The sequence below is a fragment of the Moschus berezovskii genome, chromosome 7 (genome assembly GCF_049115385.1).
Source record: "Moschus berezovskii isolate FMDL1 chromosome 7, NW_MosBer_1.0, whole genome shotgun sequence".
NCBI lineage: Eukaryota > Metazoa > Chordata > Mammalia > Artiodactyla > Moschidae > Moschus > Moschus berezovskii.
Genome location: NC_142466.1, coordinates 91,873,032 through 91,892,909, shown reverse-complemented (window position 1 = coordinate 91,892,909; position 19,878 = coordinate 91,873,032). Strand labels below are relative to the sequence as shown.

The following is a 19,878-nucleotide window of genomic DNA, read 5'->3' as shown; positions in this document are numbered from 1 at the left end:
AAAGGGAGACTGTCTTGGGTCACATGGCCAGCTTGGACCAACTCCGGCAGAGGGAGCTGGAGAGCTGGTCAGTGAGCCTGTGGTATAGGGGGCCCAGATGGAGGCCTTCTCCTGCACACCTTCCCTTTCTAGGCTCACAGGGACCATCTGGAGTCCCTGAGGACCACCTGGGGTCCCCTGAGACAAACTAGAGACCCATCTTGGGCCCTCAGAAACAGCTGGAGCCCCTCAGGACCACCTGAAACCCCTGTGACCACCTGAAGTCCTCTGGGACCATCCGTGGCCCCCTGGGAACCCCACAAGGAAGGGGAGGTGACTAATAGGAATGGGCAATGGGGATCCACAGAACAGCCACTCTCAGTTGCCAGCTGGGCTCCCAGAAAGATTGTTCAGAGAGATCTCGTCTACAGACACATTGCAGCAGCTCTTGAGGAGGTGAGCCCACCCTCCTTCCTGGATGCCCAGCACCTGGACCAGGTGCTCAGAAGGGCTTGGATTCCAGGGCCCTGTCAGACCCCAGGAGGTGGGAAGGCCCTGTGAGCATCTAGGGGATGAGGATTAGAACCCCCCAAGGCCTGGGAGTGTCAGCAAGGGATTCAGGGGCTTATCCTCCCATCTCCATTTGTATAGGGGTTCTCTGTCCCCTGGGAGGGTAGTGAGGGATGGGCATAGGTGTGAGTCAGACCCATTTGGGTCCCAATGCCCCTCTGCTGATTTTCTGGGGGCGTGGCAGCTCTCTGGGTCTCATGTGCTATTCTCTGCAGTGGGACCAGATGTCTGAGGAGAAACTGGCTATGTCCCGGATACCTGGGGACCTCAGAGCAGGCAGGAGAGCCACTGGGCCTTTATGATCCCAGGCAGCCATTGGCTCTGTTTCCTGATCTGTTAAAGTGAGTGAAGTGAAGCCGCTCAGTCGTGTCTGACTCTTTGTGACCCCATGGACTGTAACCTACCAGGCTCCTCTGTCCATGGGATTTTCCAGTCAAGAGTACTGGAGTGGGTTGCCATTTCCTTCTCCAGGGGATCTTCCCGACCCAGGGATCAAACCCAGGTCTCCTGTATTGTAGGCAGACGCTTTACCATCTGAGTCACTAGGGAAGATCTGTTAAAAGAGGATTCCAGACCCAAAGTGCTCTGGGGCTGTGTGGCAAGAGCAAAATCCCTGAACTTTCACTAATGCTGTTGGCAGATATTAACTGAGAACTTACTCTGTGCCAGGTGCTATCGTAGGTGCTCCATTCTGCCCTCGGGGCTTCTGTTCTAGATGAGGAGGCAGAGATTAAACAAGAAGGCAAATACCCAAACAAAAAGTAGAGATATTAGGGCAAGGGCTCTGCTGAGGTTCATGGAGCAGACTCTTGCAAAGTCATGAAGGAAGAACCCCCAGGCAGATGAACAGCATGTGCAAATTTCCTGAGATGAGAGGGAGACTAGTATGTTCTGAAGACCCAGTGACTGGAGCCTGGTAATCTGAGCTCAGGATGAAGCAGCAGGGGAGCAAGAGAGGGCAGGAGAAAATGAGGCTGGAAATGTGGCAGGGTCAGAGGCTACAGGGCATTATTCAACCCCTGAGTCCCAGAAATCTGAGTGGCTGGCACCCTAGTGCCCAGCACACAGGTATGCCGTCCCTGCTTGCTGCATGAAGAAATGGACAGAGAGTGACTGAGTGACCCAGCTGGGTCCCTGATTCACTGTGTGACCTTGGGCAAGTGTATTTCCCTCTCTGGGTCTTTGGTTTCATTACTACTAAGACACTCCCTGAGTTATAATTCTTTTCAGCAAATGGCTGGGCTGGGTGCCTGGCTGCAGCAGGCCCTTGTGTATGGTGGCTCCTTTCTCCTTCCCACAACTATGAGGGACACAGCCAACATACCCCATGGCCTGAGTGGGGATGTGTGTTCCCCACACTGAGCAGGCAGCAGCCCCTGGAGGCACAGAAGACTCTTAGCTCAGGCCTTTGACTCCTGTGACCCTTTCCTGCCCTAACTGGCACTCTTTAGGACAGGGGGATGGCCTCCTGTCCTGCAGGGTTGGGAGCTGGACTTGCGGAGGAGGAGATGATTGAAAAGGAAGGACAGTGGACAAGCTGAAAGCCAGTGTGCATCCACCTCCCTGCTCTGTGGGTGGGCAGTGTGGTGTGGGCAGGCCCTGGGCTATGGGGACAAGATGAGGGTGGACAGATGTTGGCAATGTGTGCGTGGGAAGAAGCCCAGGCTCAAAGTCACCCGGACATATGGTGTGGAGACTCCAGCCAGGCAGCCTGCTTTTCACAGTCCTTACTGGGGCATCCAGAGGGCTCAGGGCAGGCCAGATGCCCCTAGCCAGAGGGGTCCCTGGAGCCTTGCCTTCTGGAGCCATCCACTGGCCACCCACACCATGACTTCAAACTCTACAATAGTTATTAACATTTATCGGATGTTTCATAAGAACATTCAAGTTTTTTTCATCTCCTGAAAAGCTGGAAGCTCTGGCCACATAGGTTCATGCCTGCGTGGACACAGTTGGCAGAAGCGCCCCTATATCACCATGACTGCTGGTGTGCCCATCATGGGGGTCTGTGTTGAGATACCTGGCCCTGTCACCATCTTTGCCCTGGTCATCCCTATTGCAGCCAACTGGATCTATTAAGACCCCCCAAGCCTGCCCCATGGCTCTGGCCTCCTGGAGCATCACCAAAAAAGGCCCTGTGGAGACCCCATGACCAGGCCTTGTCTCCCCCAGGCTCCTTCTCCTCACTGTGTGTCCCTGGCTCCTCCAGACCTTAGCGGCCCTGCCCTCAACTTAGGCACCCTCTCTGTAACCCCTCCCCCAGCATGTCCTGGTCCGGAGTGAGGCTTCCAGGTACCTCCTGCCCCCCACACACCCTGCTTCTCTCTTCCATGGCTGCTTGTTTTCTTCTTGGTGTCTCAATGGGAATAGCCACTCCAAACAGGAATTTCCTTTCCTCTGCATCCTCAGGGCCCAGTACTGTCCAGACTGGACAGCAAGGACATTTTTCCCAGTCCTGCTGCAGCCACAGCCGATGGAACACCTCCTGCTTTCACCCTTGCAGTTGGCCCCAGGACACTCTCCGATGGACTGTGATGGAATGTAATGTCCTGGTGGACCCCGAGCTGCTAGGGACAGAATGGCCACCTCACCAGCCTTTCGATGTGCTGAAGGAGGACAGGACCCTCTTGAAATTACCGTGGATACCTGCATACCAGGGCCCCTAAGTTGTTGGGTGGGAGAGGATAGGGCTCAGGCCTGCCCTGGTGCCCAAGAGCTCACTGGGGAACTGGCCACAGTGGCAGAACCCACAGTGGCAGCCCTTGGTGAGGACCCTGAGTAGGGGGCCCAGTCTTGACCCCTCAGACTGGCAGAGTGGCACCATGTCCAGTGGGTCAGTTCTGGCTGTCCACTTGGTCTGGAGCTGTGGGACTCTTGGAGGCATTCTTTCTGTGACTCAGTTCCCTCAGCTGTCAAGAGGGAACATCCTGGAGTTCAGGTAAGACAGTAGTATTACAGAGTTGACCCTGAGAAGGGGCCCCATTAGGCCCCCTCAGTCAATGCATGAGACGGAGAGGGCAGAGCTCCGAGGGAGAAAGGGCAGGACCAGTGGGGAGGGGCTGGCTGGTCCCTTCACTGCCTCTGACACCTGCCTTGGCTCCCTGGGTAGGACTTTGCTGTGTTTCCTTGAATAAGAGCACAGTTGGAAGGGCCTGGCCTCCCCTTCCCAGTGGGCAGGTTGCTGGTATCAAGCAGCGTCAGAACACCCACTGCAGGGTGGGTGGGCTGTCACAGATGCAGGACTGAGGCCCAGGTATACAGCTGCTGCAGCATCCAGGCATCACAGGGTAGGCATGCAGGGGATGGCGCTGACTCATGCATAAGCTCACCTGTGCCCTGCCCACCTCACCTGTGTCTCTACCTGTGTTCTCTCTTACCTCCCCTGTACCTCACCGACCCTGCCTACCTTACCTATGCCCCACCACCTCACCTGGACTCTACTCACCTCACCTGGGCCCTGTCATTCCTCACCGGAGCCCAACCCCCACCTCACCCACGACCAGTCATCCATTTCTGGCTCTCACAATGGCCCTCTCAGCCTCCAGGTAGGTGCCCTGCAAGTCTGCCCACAACTAGGCAGTGACAGACATCCCTGCACGGTACCTTGTGGATGTTAGAGAGATGGTCCCAAGGGGACTGGATACCCCTCAAGTCATCACTCCCTAAGTCCCTCAGCTCTCTCCCAAGGCCCTCAGGGCTCTGGTCCAAATAGACGTTCCTGTCGACTTTGTGAGTGCCCAGCACCCCATGATCCCATAGCTAAGTCTGGCTCCACTTGCTACAAGGGCAAATAGTCCTATCTTCCCCACTAGCATGAGCAGGGACACAACAATTGTCCAGGCATGGCCCCTTGTCTGAGGCCTCGCCATCTGATGCCGCTGCATCCTGGGGCACCCACAGGAGTGTGACTTGCACCCTGCAGGCCTCTATGGGGGTCCAGGCCCCGATTACTGGCAGTGCCCCTGTTATCCTCATTCTCCATCCAGTCACCAGCAGGCCCACTGTGCGGAGACCCTGCCCCAAGGCTGTGTCCACCTGTTGGCTGCCAGCATTTATTTATTTATGCAGATAAGCACTGTCCACCACCCACCAGGGGAGGCAGGCGCAAATCTCGGGGCCCCACACAATGCCTGTGTGGTCCCCCTGTAGTTTTGCAGCACGGTTATTTAGGAACCTACCACTCGTCCCCTTGGGCATCTCCAAATGGAGAGGCAAACTACAAGGCAGCACAATGCTGCGCCCAGTCCCTGGGAGAGGAAAGAGAAGAGAGGTGGAGTCCAGGGGCCAGTTATGGTTCAGCTCGCATGGATGTAGATGGTGTAGATGGCGGGCAATCACTGGGAGGGATGGCATGACTGCAGACATCCACCAGGTGTCCCTGGGCACCGCCCATGAGTTCATTCTGTCTTCTGGCACAAGTGACTGCTCGTGGCCCACTCAGAGTTTACTTGACAGTCACCCCACGCCCTACTCTGGGCCACATGACTGGGCCTACAGGCAGAAGCCCAGGTCTTTGAGAGACATGCTGGATGACCGGGCAGTTGGCTGCCCTTCTCTGGGCCTCATGTTTCTCTTCTCTGACGGGGAGGAACCCTCCAGAGCCAAGTGCTGTGTGACCTGTTGGCCCCTCAGAGGTCCAGGTTCTCTTCATGCCTATATGTGGCCTTGACACCACCTTTCAGAAGAGCATAGGCCCAGCTGTGGCGGCTGTACAGTTAGGAGACATGGCAGAGACTCAGCTCATGGGGCAGCTGGGGCCTGGGGCTGCTGGGTCCCCAGGCTGGCCTGGGATGAACGCCCATCGGCTGCTGAGCTGAGAGCCTCCAGCCACTGCTGCTGCACCTCGGCAGACGGGGCGCTCAGGTACAAACACTGCTGGGCCTGCTGCAGCTCCCACACGTGCCTGGCATCCAGTCTCTCTGTAGGGTCCAGCACATTCACCCGGCAGCCGGAGAGGGGGATGGCATGGAGCAGCTGGCCATCCTGCTGAAAAGTAGAGGAGCGTCATCACCCTAGCCTCTGGAGTCCTGGTGTCACTAAATACCACCTCCCACAAGTGGGCAGCAGAAGGGTGATTCTGGACAGTCGGGGAAACAGGTCCTAGGGTCACATGAGCCACCCTCCAAGTGAAGTTGGTCCCAGGCAGCATGGCCCAGGCCTATACGGGCATGGGCCTGAGGCCACAGGCCTGAGGTTCTAGTTGCCGAAGCAGGGTGAACCCCTACCCCCAGCACGGCCCAGTGGACAGAGCACACACCTGGCTGCCTCCATGGAGGTGCAGCACCAGCTCCAGGGAGTCCAACTCAGAGATGGCAGCCCACACCTTGCTCCATGCTGTGCCGCCATCTGACACTTGCAGGGGGCCGCAGAGCAGGCTGGGTGGGAGCTCTGCAGCGACTGGCTTCTGGGAACGCAGGAGACAAGTCAGGTGAGTCTCACTTGTAAAAGCTACTGTCCTGCGGAAGCATCAGGGCCAAGGCTCTAGGGGGAGAGAGGCAGGAGGGGAAGACAGACTGGACAAAGGCCTAGGCTCACCTGACTTTGCCCAGGGTCACTGCAAGGCCACTTGGGGTTGGGGTGGACCCTCTAGGGAGTGAGACCGCAAGAAAGGTCAAAGACCGAAATAAAGATAGCAGGAGACATTGGAACAGCAGGAAACCAGAATGTGGTGGCTTTTGGTGATTTATCTGTACACACCCCTCACACACAACACCACACACACACACTCACATTCACACACACACACCCATACCACCCCCAACACCCACACACACCTCACACACCACACACACACACATTCATTCACATATGCATCACACACACCCTTCTCTCTCTCCTGACATGTTTAGAGCAGTCATGGACACAACCCCTAGGTCATCGGAAAATCCCTCAGACACACCTGATAAAACTGGTTCCTGCTTGGACCTGGGACACGGGTCTCCCAGCATTTAAAATGCATGGATGAGAAGGCCAAGGGAGCTGTGCAAGAGACCCCTCTCTCCTCTGTCAAGATAATACGCCGACGCACTTAACCTCTAAGACATACAGAGACCCTAACTGGGGCTCCAATCAGAGGCCTGGCCCACCTGGATAACCTTCCCTAGAAATTGGGAAGGGAAATGAACATTATAAATAGCTTCCCAGAAGACCCCAATATGCAGCTGGCCTTGAGAATCATGGATTATGTCATGTGGAAAGAGTGGAAAAATGCACTTTTTTGGAAAACCATATTCTCTTGTTTTCCAGCTTTCCTGTTACCTCATCAAATAGGGACAGTGCCCTTCAAGGAGGGCCTGGAGGGCAGCAGCCATCTCCAGAGAACAAGAGGTGAGAAGGGAACAGGTGTCCTCACTGCCCCCGCTGCCCTGATGGCTTGGTCAAGGTGGGAGCAGCATCTCACTTCAGCAGGGCCTCCAGGCCTTCAAGGAGAGTGACCATGAGTGAAGATGAAATTTGTCCCCATCTGCTGTGGGCTGAACTTTTTGCCCTTAAACCCATATGTTGAAGCCCTAAGTGCCACCCCCCACCCACACACATACACAGTGAGACTGTGTTTGGAGATGAGGCCTCTGTGGAGGTAATTAAGTTAAAACGAGGTTATATGTATGGGCTCCAATCCAATATGACCAGTGTCCTCATAAGTAGAGATTAGGATACCCATAGAGAGAAGACCATGTGAAGACACAAGGAGAATAAGTCCATCGACAAACCAAGGAGAGACCTCAATTGAAACCAGCTTGCTGATCACTTGATTTCAGAATTCCAGCCTTAAGGACTACGATGAAATAAGTTTCTGTTGTTTAAGCTGCCCAGCCTGTGGTATTCGTTATTCAGCCTGAGCTGACTAATGTACTATCTAACTCTAGGGTGCAAATGATTCCCAAGCTCTCAACAATGACTAGATCCTATGAAGCCAACATGCACACAGGAGATATTTGGCATTCAGTTGCTAGCTGCCTGCAGTGGCCTATGGATCCAACTGAGCATCAGTCCTGGTCCCAGGGAAGCCAACAGCTCTAGGAGCACCATCTGTCAAGGCTTCTGGGGCCTTGTGTCTGGAAGGTTCACCAAACTCAGCCCACCCACCTCTGTGCTCTGCTTGGGCTCCAGGGGCTCCTCAAGGCTGGGGCTCAAGTGGGCCACTGGCTGGGTCAGGAAACACTCTCTGCAGACACGGCTCTGCCTGCCGCTCTCAGCCTTGAACTCAGAGCACTTTCCACAGATGACCTGAAAGACAAGGGCACCTGTGACCCTACAACCCAGGGACAGAAGACTGTCCAGAAGGAGGCTGGAAGGGCCACAATGACCAAGAGAGATGTGACATCATGTGGAGGGGACGGGCTTGCCCATGAGCCAGGGGGATCAGGAGCCTCGTCCAGCAGGCAGAGACCCCGAGGCTGGACCCCGTTGGGCCTCCAGGCCCTGCCTTCTTGCTCAGAGAGTCCGGGGGATCTGTGTGCATGGAAATAAGATTGGGAGGAACGAAGCACGTGGAGGTCCCAACAGTTGGCCTCCTCCCATCTGTACTCACCGCCCCACACAGCTTGCAGTGGTGTTTCCTTTTGGTGATGGAGTTGAAGGTCTCACCACAGCTGCTGCAGCCCTGCTTCTCCTTGTCACGTCTGGTCTTAGAGGACCCTCTCCTGGGCTCAGACTGTTGGAGGCAAACCGCTGCAGTCAGCTTCCCAGCATGTGTGGAGTGGCAGCTGTGTGACACACAGGCAACGCACATGCAGGGCAAGAAAGCTGGACGTGCAGAAGGGAATTAAGCCGGAGCCACATTGGCCATGGCCCACTGTTCAGCCTCACTCCCCACAAGCTGCCCTGCTATCACACAGTGAAATTCCAACGAGATTAGGAACTCTATGCTTGGAATGATTTGGCCCTCCACAAAGGTCAGTGACGTAACCTGCCGTGTCTGCAGAGATAACAACCGGAACCCACACCGGGGGAAATGGTGGCTGCTCTGCACCAAAGTCCAGACGCCAAGGACCTGGGTGTCTGCACCCAGCATCCGGCCAGGCAGCCCTTGCTTCCATGCTTTTATCCTTCATTGGGCCCCAGAGCACGGTGCCTGCAGTTGCCCACCCAACACGTGTGAGGGCGCTCTCCTCGGGTGGAGGAGTAGGGTCAGGGGGCTGGACTCCCCTCTGTCTCCTCGGATGCTGCCTGAATTTCCCGCAAAGGAGGGGCACTGATAAGTCTTTTCAGCAAGAGAAGAGAAACAACAGGAAGTCACGAAGCGTAATGTGGTGTGTGTTCAGAGAGGTTAAAAGAACAACTCAAAGAACACACTATAAAATACTTTTGTTTTGTTTTCTTTTACATCTAAACAAGCTGGTTTGTGTAAGGTTTCTCAAAAAGATTTATAAGAACCACATCAAAGTCCTTGGAGCCAAGAGGAATTGGGAGTGGCAGGCAGCAGTGGGAGAGAGGTTTTCATTTTCTTCTGTCACTTTGCTTTTTTCTTAAAAGTATTTATTCCTTTTATGGTAAGCATATATTTACAAATTTTTAAAAATCTGATGCAGTTTAAAACTAAGGAACAGGTACATAAATCATGCATGGGAGGTAGATGTCAAGGTGACATATTGGAAGATTAAAGGCGTTGAGTTCTATAGCTAAGGGAAACAAGCAAATAGCAAAATAACATACAGTAGCATATGATGTTTATACCAAAAAGGGTACATGCATGAAAAAAGACTGGAAGGAAGCACACCCTGATGATCCTATTGGCTGTTTGGGGTAGAGTTACTCTTATCTGACTCTCTTATCTGGATTGTCTCAATTGTTCACCAGAACAGCTTGTGAAAGAAGAAGAAAACCAAAAAACATATAGAAAGCAAATCAGTCACTCACTGACCAGCACCCCCAACACCCTCCCCCCGACCTCACACTCCCATCGAAGACTGTGTCCCCTCTGCACTATGAACAGAAGTTTGAGAGCTGGTGTGGTTTGCTCTGGCCACCTACCTCCTGGCCACAGTGACATCAATTGTGTCTAGGACCCCAACCCCATCTGATGCAATGGCTTGGGAGGTGAGTGGGAGGCAGGCAGGAGTGAGGGTGGGAGTGGGCACTGACCATGCAGTGAGGCTGGCATGGGGGCTCAGAATTGTTGTCTGATTAGGTTTCCCCATCTGATTAGCAGTAGTGCAAGTTAGGAGATAACTCCCAGGTCCCTGCCCTGCCCTTCATCAGCCGTGAGACCCTGCATGAGTCACTTTTCCTCCCCAAGCCTGGTTTCCTCATCTGTAAAGTGGAGTAGGGAACAAAGCACAAAGCTGAAGTTTCTCCAGACTCGTGCAGTGGGGCTTGCTGGCTGTTATTTCTACTTCAGTGTGTCTAAAACTTCTATAATAAAAATCTGAACAAAATAAGTTAGAAATATGTTTAATATAAACTCTGCAAGTTTAAGGAGAAAGAGATGCACTGATTTGGGGGTGAAGAGACAGAAATGAGGGGCTTGTGTTGAATTGTGTCCCTCAAAATCATAGCTTGCAGTTCTAACCCCCAGCACCTTGCAATGTGACTGTAATTGGAGAGAGGGCCTTTAAAGAGGTGATTAAAGTAAAATGAGGTCACTTGGGTGGGCCTTAATCCAACATAACTGGTGTCCTTATAAGAAGAGGAGATTAGGACATGGACACGCTCAGAGGCAAGACTACATGAAGACACAGGGAAAAGATGGCTACGTATATGCCAAAGAGAGATGCCTGTAAACAAGAAAAGAACAGAGTGTCACTCATCATCCAGTTATATAAGGTTTAGACACAACCACCAGAATGACAGTGTGGCCAGAATGAAAATACAAGAGGAGACATTCTGTGTGTTGGAGAAACAGGCCCCAAGATAGATGCACATCTCAGAAAGAATTTCAAAGACCCCAGATTCTTGTATTTTCCCATGCACAGAAAAACACCAAAACTGTTAACTTGAGATATGTGTTCTTTATGATTAGCAGTCATCTTTTACTAAGATGGATACCTGACTACATGTATGTCCTAGTCAAAAAAAAATCCATTTATATCCTGGCTCCTCCCTGCCCCGGCCCCACCCCCCCTACTTAGAATCAGTTTCTCAGAGCTGTCTGCTGGGCTACAGTCCTCAGTAAGACCCTGAATAAAACTTAAATTCAACTCTTAAGTTGTATGTTTTTCTTTAAGTCAACAGGCCTCAGGAGAAACCAGCCCTGCCAACACCTTGATCCTGGATTTGCAGCCGTCAGAACTGTGAGAGAATAACTGTCTGTGGTACTTTGTTAAGCAGCCTGAATACAGGCCTATACTCCCCAGCTCTGCTGCCTCTGCTCATAGTCCCCACTGAGGGCCCCACCACTTTGAGGCCAGCTCCGGCCACCTGGTACTAGGAGCCCTGAGACAGCTGGTGCCTCTGAGGGTGACAGGAACACTTATTCTGCCCAAGACCTCCCCCCTTCTCCTCCATCTCATGACTCCTGGCCCCATGGACACTGACTAGGTTTAAGATGTCCCCCTCTGAGTTTATTCCACGCAGCTCAGGACTTCAGAGCTCTGTGGGTGGAGAACGGGTGGCACAGACCCAACAAGCAACACTGACGCTCCCCACAGCCACGCGTCTCACCCAAGGCCACCCTGCCATCTGACACGGGCTGAAGCCACACTGTAGCCCTGAGACACATTTGTCTACCCCACTCAGGGTTCCTTCCTTGGAGACCATCTCCAGAACTGCTGGGGCTCAGCCAAGAGGAGAGAAGGGAGGGGCGATCCACGGGTCTGCAGCAGCCCCAGCAGCCCCAGCCCTGCACCAACCTTCATGGTGACCCTGTCATTCCCATTTTCCAGGTGAGGACACCAAGGGCACTTGGGATAGGAGTGGTCAGAGGTAGGGTGGCTGGATCCACTGGCTTGCCTTCAAGCCCTGACGTGTGCCACAGAACCTCAGCTCTCCAGACCCTGAAGATAGCGCTGCACAATTGCAGAGAACACCAGGGGACCAAAGGGGTTTCTGGGGTATCCCTGAGGGCCAGGGGGTAGGCAGGGGGCTGGAGGGGCAGGGCTGGCCCACAAGATGGAGGAGAGGCTGTAGTGGGCCAGGGGTGTGTGGCCAAGAGCTCGGCCTATGAAGGTCACCAGGACAGCAGGGACCCTGTCCTGGCCAGAGGGACAGAGGGCAGTTCCCAGAGCAGGGCATCGTGGGGCTGGGGCTTGGCAGAGCAACCCTCCTGGCTTCCTGTGTCAGGCAGCAGCTCAGTGCTCAGACAGGGTGCAGGCTGGGTAGCAGCTCCCTCCATGCTGAGGACTATGAGCCACTGTGGCCCGGCACTTATGCACTACCCCACGCAGCTCCCGACACCGAAAGCTGGTGACCAGGTGGCTGGGGTGAGCCCACCTGTGTTGTTGGGGACAGGTCTTCTTGGCCAATCATACTTCCTGTTTGGATGAGAATACAGAATAGGCCAACAAAAGGGAGAGGCTTAGATTTTCTCTCTGGGTGTGGAGACATTGGAAAGGCTGGGCCAAGTCTAACCAGGGAGGTGTGGAACCGTGGCTGTCTCCAGTAACAGCCAAGTGACTCCACCCGCAGCACTCCAAACATGCAAACGTGGGCCTGGGAGGAGGTATGTGCCAGGGCCTATTTCACTAAGTGTTTTCTCTTCAACAGATTCATGTACAAAGCAGGGAAGCAGGAGGAAAATTCAGGTTAAGAAGTGGGTCCCAAACAGTGGTCCTGACAACCAGCCCCGGAAGATAGAGCCACACAGTTATCATCCATCCTGAAGAGTGTGGACATTGGCCTACGTCTTAGGCCCTGCCCGGTAAGGCCCAACCCCTCTTCCTCTCGTGGGCAGCTCTGTCCCAGGGCCCTGGAAGGTGGGCTGTACTAAATTTGTGCATGCTGAGGAGAGGGTGGCAGGGGTGGGGCCGTCCTCAGCATCGTGGAAGGGTCCACATGTGGTCACAGTGGGTCGGGGACCCTGACATTTCTGTGCTTCTGTGAAGAGAGACGTAACTTTTACAAAATAGGGAAGTCTTTGGATTCTGCAAGGCCCCCTTGCAAAACTTCCTGGTTTAGCTTCTCTTAGGAAAGACAGCTTGTGGAAACTGTGTGTCTGAGGACACCACCAGGAAATCAAACCAGCACACCAAGAGTGAGGTTACATTTCCTCTCCAAAAGCTTACATCTGGCATGTTGTAGCACAGATTACTCTTTCTAGTGTCAGAATTAAAACCCACTTGTGGGTGCTTTCCACAAATATCCACTGAGTACGTCTTGGACTCGACTTATATACCAGGAGCTTCACTGAGTTGCCCTCGGTCCACTAAAATCTGTGCTCACCGGAGACACAAATGAGAAAAACCATGGCCAGGCCACGTGTGCCGGGGCCAGAGCTACGAGTCTGTGGCTAATGGATGTCTGAATATTGTGGGGCCCCGGCCTGGCTTGGAGTGGGTAAAGGGACTAGGACAAGGAGGCCTGAACTTGAACTGTGATCTCAAGCATCTACGAGTCAGAGATGCCGCAGAGCCCTGAGAAGGCTGAGCCCCCAGGTGGGAGAAAGAGGAGCGGCCTGCTCATCCACTGGCTGAGTGTCGCTGTTACTGCCCAGCAGGTCTGCAGCCTGGCCTAGACAAACCCCTGGACTGCGCTGAGGCCCTGACCCTCAGGGGCTCTCCGTTACCTTTTCACCTATAAAAGGAGTTGGGCGACCAACTGGAGGGGCACCCAAGTGGCCAACAGGCACCTGACATAGTTTCTCTCTCTCTTCATCCTGTCCAGGAGAAGGTAAGGGAGGAGGGTGAGGAATTGCCCAAGGCCTCATGTCAGGACCCACTCACAGGTTAAAACATTAAACATGTGACCTTCAGGTCCTTCCAGCTAGAAGATTCTCCAGTGGGCACTGCATGCTCTGTGTGCTAGCCACACCTCCTGCTTCTCTGTCCCTGCCTTGGCACTGGATCCTCCTCAGCACCCCCCAACCCCCAATCATGCAGCCTGCAGCCATTCCACTTCTCCTTGCATCCCAGGGCTGAGGCCTGCTATGGACTCGCCCAACAAAGAATGGGGGTTGCTTATGGCTCTTGATGCCTTGTAACCCACCCCAGGCCAAGGGTCAGATAGCAGAGGCCCCTGCATGGGGTCCAGCTCAGCTCCCCTGTGAAGGCAGGGAGAGGCAATGCTTTATGCAAAGGGCCAGCACGGAGGTTGTCAGAGACCCCTGGCCAAGGAACCCAGGGGCTAACTGGAAAACTGCAGAGGCCCTATCTGTCATTTCTCTCTGGTCAGTTACACAGAGAAAGCCTGAATGTGCGGATTGCTTTTCATGACATTCCTAGACGTTCCTGAAAGGAGCCCAGTAGCGCAGTGCAAGCCTTACATGTATAGTTTTGTGATTCATAAAGCTGATAATGGGCTGCTTCATGAGGGAAACACTTGTCAGTGATCCTGGGGCCAGCCGTGAAGGCCTCACAGATGAGATCTTGGGGCAGAGCAGACATAATTGAGGCATTCTGCACAGAGGGGGCAGCAGGTGCACAGGCCCTGGGACATGGCTGAGTGAAGGGGACCAGGGTATGGTCGGGGAGGGTGGGCGGAAAGAAGGCCAGGCGAGACAGGGTCATGATGCAGGAAGCCCCTCAGGGAGTCTGAAGGGCTGTGATAAGACCATCTCTCCCCGACTGACCATGCGGCTTTTAGATTTTCTGACGTTGAGTTCAAACAAATTAGCACAGGCTGCTTTTGACCCCCACAGCATACTGTATGGCAGCAGTATCACTCCAATAAAGGGGTTCCTTCCTCTCAATTGGTCCCTGAACCCCATCATGCTCTAGAAAAGCTACATCTTGCCCTCAAAGCCCAAGAACTTCTCAAGGTTTTCCCAGTGCCTGCAATCCAAGACATGTCAGGTCAGGGGTCATGTGTGACCTGGCAAAGCCTCTGCTCTTGTAACAGAGCCGGGGGGACACTGGTGCATCTGTTCTGGGGCCTCAGCAGGGGCTCAATGCTATCAATGCATGGATGTTGTGGGAGGAGGACACTAGTTTTCTTACTAAAAATCTAAGTCAAGACAGGAACACTTCCTCCTCATGACAAGTTAGGCAGCTGTCCCTCCCTCTGCTGCTGTCCCAGAAAAGTCCAGTCATGCCACAAAGTTTGGAATCAAAGGCTAGGTCTTCTCACCTGTCAAGCCCATTTCTGCTTCCTAAAATGAGTTGTCCTTCACAACCACCAACCCAGGATGGCGGAAATGACCAGCAGGGTGGCCCTTGTAGCCAGAAAAGAAGGAGTTGTAGAAGTTGGTGCTAAATTCAGGCAGACTTTGCTGTCTGGCTGGGGTGCACCAGCCCCCAAGGGAATGGTCCTGATAAGGGTGTGAGAAAGAGAAGCGGGGGAGGGAAGCAGAGGCAGGCATGGTGGAGAGAATGTGGGTACAGTACTGACCCACCTACAGGACATGTTCCTTTCCAGGAGCAAACACCCTGTTAGGTGTCAGGCTGGGCCTCAGGCCCCCACTCATTCTTTTGAGCCTGGAAAACTGAGGAATAGGGCCAGGTAGGGCTAGTGGTAAAGAATCTGCCTGGAGATGCTAGTTCGATCCCTGGGTTGGGAAGATCCCCTGGAGAAAGAAACGGCCACTCACTCAAGTATTCTTGCCTGGAAAATCCCAGGGACAGAGAAGCCTGGCGGGCTACAGTCCATAGGGTCACAAAGAGCTGGACACGACTGAGCATGCACACACAAGGGCAGAGCGAGGGTGCCCAGGAGGATCCCCTCTCGGGGTGCAGGGTACAGCACCTCCCTGGTAGTCTAGGGTTATACCTGTCATCAGACTTCATGACGATTAGGCCCAGTGGTTAATAATGACACTCCCCTGTACTGCATACTCACTGCATGCAAGGCACAGACATTTGCCCTCCTGCTTAATCTCCCAACCAACAGAGTGGGTGGGACTCAGGCATAGTCCCATGGCCTGGCCCTGTCAGTGGGAACAAGGACACAGGCTGTCCCTGGACACACCATCTTTGCCTACACTGATTGAGCATCCTGAGGGCCAGGCACCACCTTGATACACATTCATCTAGGGCTATTCTATTCATGGTAAAGAGCACAAGTCTTCAGAAGATCTTAGCTGTGTAACTTCCACCCACCCCAAAAATGGACATTTGAGTCCCAGCATGCTTACCCCAGCCCTCTCCCGACAGGCCCCAGAGGCCATTACTGTAAGGACCCAGGTCTCATGGAGTTGGAGGAAGGCTTACCCCTCAGGTCACCCAGGTCTGACCCCAACTTCCACCTCCCACCCATGCCAACAGCTGAGGGGGTCACTTACCCCTGAAGCTCCCCCTCCACTGTTGGCTGGCACTGCGGGCACCTCGGAGCTGGGGCTCATCATCTGGAAGGGACAGAGACAGCTGGCATGAGCAGAGGTTCCATGACCACATGCTGATATCCAACGTAACGCTGGAACGCCACCATTTCTTCCATCTGATCACAGGGTCAGGAGAAAGACTGTCGGGGCCTAGCATTTGCTGTGATTTTGACAATCAGTTTCTCCCTGGCCTGACTGAGGACTGAAGGTGTCCCAGGAGAGTTATCATTTCCCAGCTGGGGGTGGGGGAAGGTGGGCAGGTATGAAGCTTCTCAAGGCCCATTGGGCTTGGATGGCTACATCACACCACGTGAGGTGGCCCTGGGTTCTAGCTCCTTCCTCCGGCATCCATGGAGAGCTCAGTGCCCTGCCTTCTATGGTCAGGCTCTGCCTCCGCATCGACTTTAATAGTGGGTATGGGGTGGGGCAGGGGGATCCTGTTTTCAGGTCACCTCTGTTCAAGCTAGGAGACAGGGCTTATCCTGCCTGGGGATGACACAAAGTTTTCTTCCAAAATAGTCTGGAAAGCAGACAAAATGGAGATTTAATGCAAATATTAAGTGGATAACGAGGTGGCCTATGGGCCACAGGGAGAACCAACCAGGCCTGGTGTCTGGGACTCAAAGCTGTTGAACCAGTCTGGGCTGGGCATCAGGGATGTCTCTGAAGACTGTCACCATGAAGTCATGTTTGGTTGTACCCACACAGAGGGGATGGCCAAGGCCTAGGGCCACCTATCTGGCCGTGGGCGGGGATCCCCAGGCCTGGGAACAACTCCCCATTGGGAGGAAGCCACCCCTGCTGATACGATCACAGCCCCTAAAGCCCGTGAGAGGACAGCGGATCATGTAGCCCTGTCTTTCTCTCCCTCCATTTTGAGTGCTGACCACACCTGCAGGGGTCCCCACATGGATGCTCAGCAAAGGTGGGCATGAGGAGAGTGTGGGGACCAACTTCCTTCCCAGATACCAGTCCTTGTGGAAAGGGACTAGGTCACCCTATAGGTGCTGGCTCTCACAGGGGGTTCTGGAGTGAGGGGGGAATTCTCATCCTGGCTGAAGGAGCCACTGAAGGCCTTGAAAGTCTGGCTGTTCTGCTTGTGCTTCTCAATGGTGGCTTGAATGACCTGAAACAAAACCACAAAGAACAAGGACCCTCAGAGAGCAATGCAGGAAGGTCAGGACAGGGTCCTATGGTCATTGCCTTTTCCCCTGACCAACAGCCTCACATTTCGGCAATAGCCCCCACTATAAGGTGAGGAAACAAGGCTCAGGGATGTGACCAATGACTGACCAGGTTCCCACTCCAATTCCCATGGATTCCAATGCCACCCCACATGCAGTGCTCAAAGCCAAAAGCAGACACTGTCTGGGAACATTTTATATGGATTTGAGGCTGTGTTTCCATTTCCTGCAACTGCATTACCATCTAGTATCTGTTTGAATTTCCTTTTTTTCTTCTCACTCAGATTTCTCTTCTATGAATTTTGTGAGCCACAATTCACTAATGGTTAGCATTTGGCCTAGTGGTGGCCTGCCCACCCCGCTCACTGCCTTGTCTTCATACTGCCTTGGCCCTCCTGACCTATGCCCCCACCATGGCCAGCTCTGAGCTGAGCCTGCTCTGGCTGCCCCATGATGCTGCCTGGCCTGTCGCTGGAAGTGCAGACTCCATCCTGGAAGTCAAACTGCTCTTTCCACACAATGCATCGCTCCAGCCAGCCAGGGAGAGAAAGGTGACATGGACCCGCCTTCAAACTGCAAGCCAGTAGAGATTCTCACCAGGGTGAAGGCACCTCCCTGCATTCCCACTTCCAGGCCTTTACATTTATTTGTTTACTGAGGAGGAGCCCCAGATAAGAGAATGGATTCAAAGTTTTGTGGAGTCTGAAGGTACTTAGAAGCTTGGTCAATCCATCACTTCAAGGTGGACAGATGGGTGGGCACCACCCGAAGAGCCACAGGGCCATCCCATCCCTTGCTCCAGAATGAAATGACTAGGCTGCTCAAGAATTTGGTCATTTTAAAACTTTAGGAGCTTTACCTGAATCCATTCTTTCTTCTCCTCTTCCGTCCTATAAAAGCCAAAACAGTATTTTATTAATTTTGTCTTAAAAGTGAAAGTGAAGTCACTCAGTCTTGTTGAACTCTTTGCAACACCATGGGCTGTAGCCTATGCCAGTCTCCTCCATCCATGGGATTTTCCATGCAAGAATACTGGAGTGGGTTACCATTGACTTCTCCAGGGGAGCTTCCTGACCCAGGGATCGAACCCGGGTCTCCCACAGTGTAGGCAGACACTTTACCATCTGAGCCACCAGGGAAGTCCTAATTTTGTCTTAGATACTGACTATAAACCATCGACTCCTCTCAGCTCTGCAGCAAATGCCTGAGCTGCTAACTGCCTGGAAGTAGAGTTCAAGGCTTGGAAGAGTGGCCCCACAGGCTCTGGGACAATGAGGCTAGTATCACCAAGTGCAGTCAGGTTGAGTGTGGCCAAGTGGAGTTAGGTACGGCCATGTGGGTTCAGGATGGTTCAGGTGTGCCCAGACGAAGTCAGGTGTGACTATATGTGGTTAAGCTTGGTATGCAGAGCCCTCTGCAGTGGATGTAAATCAACACCTCCCTGGGTGGGTCATAGATGGGCTCTCCCATGTACTGCTGCAAGTCAGAGAGAGCCTGGCACCATCTTACAAGGTAGTGTGACAATAGCCACCAAAATTTAAAGTGGATGTGCTACCCTTTGGCCAGCAATTCCACTTCAAGAATCTGTCAGATGTATATAACAACACATCTGTACAAAGCTTGGTTCATGGACACTACTTGCAGCACCATTTGCAACAACAAGACCCCAGAGGAGCCTAGATGCCCATCAGTGGGAACCAGCCAATGACCATATTGGAAAATTATCCTGCTTTAGAAAATGATAATCATATATGGGATGATTTCTGATAAATTAAGTGAAAAAGCAAGATGCAGAACAGACTAGACAAAAAATGGTCATCTGTGATTAAAAAACATAGATACATGTATGTATGTATGGGGACAAAAATTCCAGATACTTCAGAGATGGTTAAAAATGTCTGCTGGGGGTGGGAAACAGGAGGTGGGCAGAGGCCTAATTTTCACTGACTTCCCTTTAGTACTGTTAACATTTTAAACCACAAATAAGCCAGTTAAATGAATAAATAAAAACACATCAAAAGGTTATCCAGTTTAGAAAAGGAAGCCATCTGCTAAAATTTCAGGTCAAACACATTCACACAGCAGCAGACACCGAGGCAGCTGATCCTACCGAGTTTGTAGCTCCAGGGACCTTTTCTTTCCAGTTATGATGAATGTGTGGGCTGCACTTGACTTGACAATATCCTGCACCTAAAGATACACAACCAAGGACAAAACAAAAACAGTGTGTCACTTAGCAGGTCCTGGACTGTGGACTCACACTGTCACTCAGACTTGGAGGGTTTTCCCTGAGAAGGGGGCAGAGGGGACCCAGAGGGTCTGCAAGGAGGTGTCCAGCTTAGGGTCATGGTAGCTGCGGTCGACTGTATGAGTCAGTCCATGGGGGAGGGTGGACCACTGACCTGCCCAGGCAAGGCTAGGACCACTCATCCACTGTTCTTGGAACGGTGTTGGCCAAACGTGTCTGTTCTCGGGGTTTCCCAGGAAGTCAGTGCCAGTGCCTTTCCCTCCAAGGTACCCCCAGACACTCCTGACACACAGGATGGAAATCTTGGAAGAGCCAGGAGGATCCCCACTTCTCTGCAGGGGTTTCTGAGGCCCCATGGGCAGGTACCTTGGATCCAGGGGCATCCGCAACAAGGAGCCATTCTTCATGCCCTAGACCCCTCTTTCCCTCAGCCCTTGGCTGGATGTGGCCCACAGGCAAGCCACTATCAGAAGGGATTTTTTTTTTTTTTTGGTATCACAAGCAAATCTTTAGTTTTCAGAATAACTAAGTACTTTGATTTAGCTAGC

The 19,878-nt window shown here is 53.1% G+C and overlaps 1 protein-coding gene across 3 annotated transcripts in view; it reads right to left on the bottom strand.

Moving 5' to 3' along the window:
• Window positions 1–4,575: 4,575 nt before the first annotated feature.
• FGD3 (FYVE, RhoGEF and PH domain containing 3) overlaps window positions 4,576–19,878 on the bottom strand; it is a 41,336-nt gene continuing 26,033 nt past the window's right edge. The window contains exons 11-18 of one of the 3 annotated variants that reach the window (XM_055427475.2): window positions 19,193–19,272; window positions 17,942–17,972; window positions 16,917–17,024; window positions 15,860–15,922; window positions 8,081–8,203; window positions 7,636–7,776; window positions 5,807–5,953; window positions 4,576–5,535 (exon numbers count right to left, since the gene is read on the bottom strand). In XM_055427475.2, the coding sequence (XP_055283450.2) occupies window positions 5,290–5,535; window positions 5,807–5,953; window positions 7,636–7,776; window positions 8,081–8,203; window positions 15,860–15,922; window positions 16,917–17,024; window positions 17,942–17,972; window positions 19,193–19,272 (939 nt within the window). In that variant the 3' untranslated portion in view covers window positions 4,576–5,289. Of the gene's footprint in view, window positions 5,536–5,806; window positions 6,031–7,635; window positions 7,777–8,080; window positions 8,204–15,859; window positions 15,923–16,916; window positions 17,025–17,941; window positions 17,973–19,192; window positions 19,273–19,878 lie in introns of those variants that run through there. The other 2 variants (XM_088838131.1, XM_088838132.1) reach the window with 2 other exon arrangements.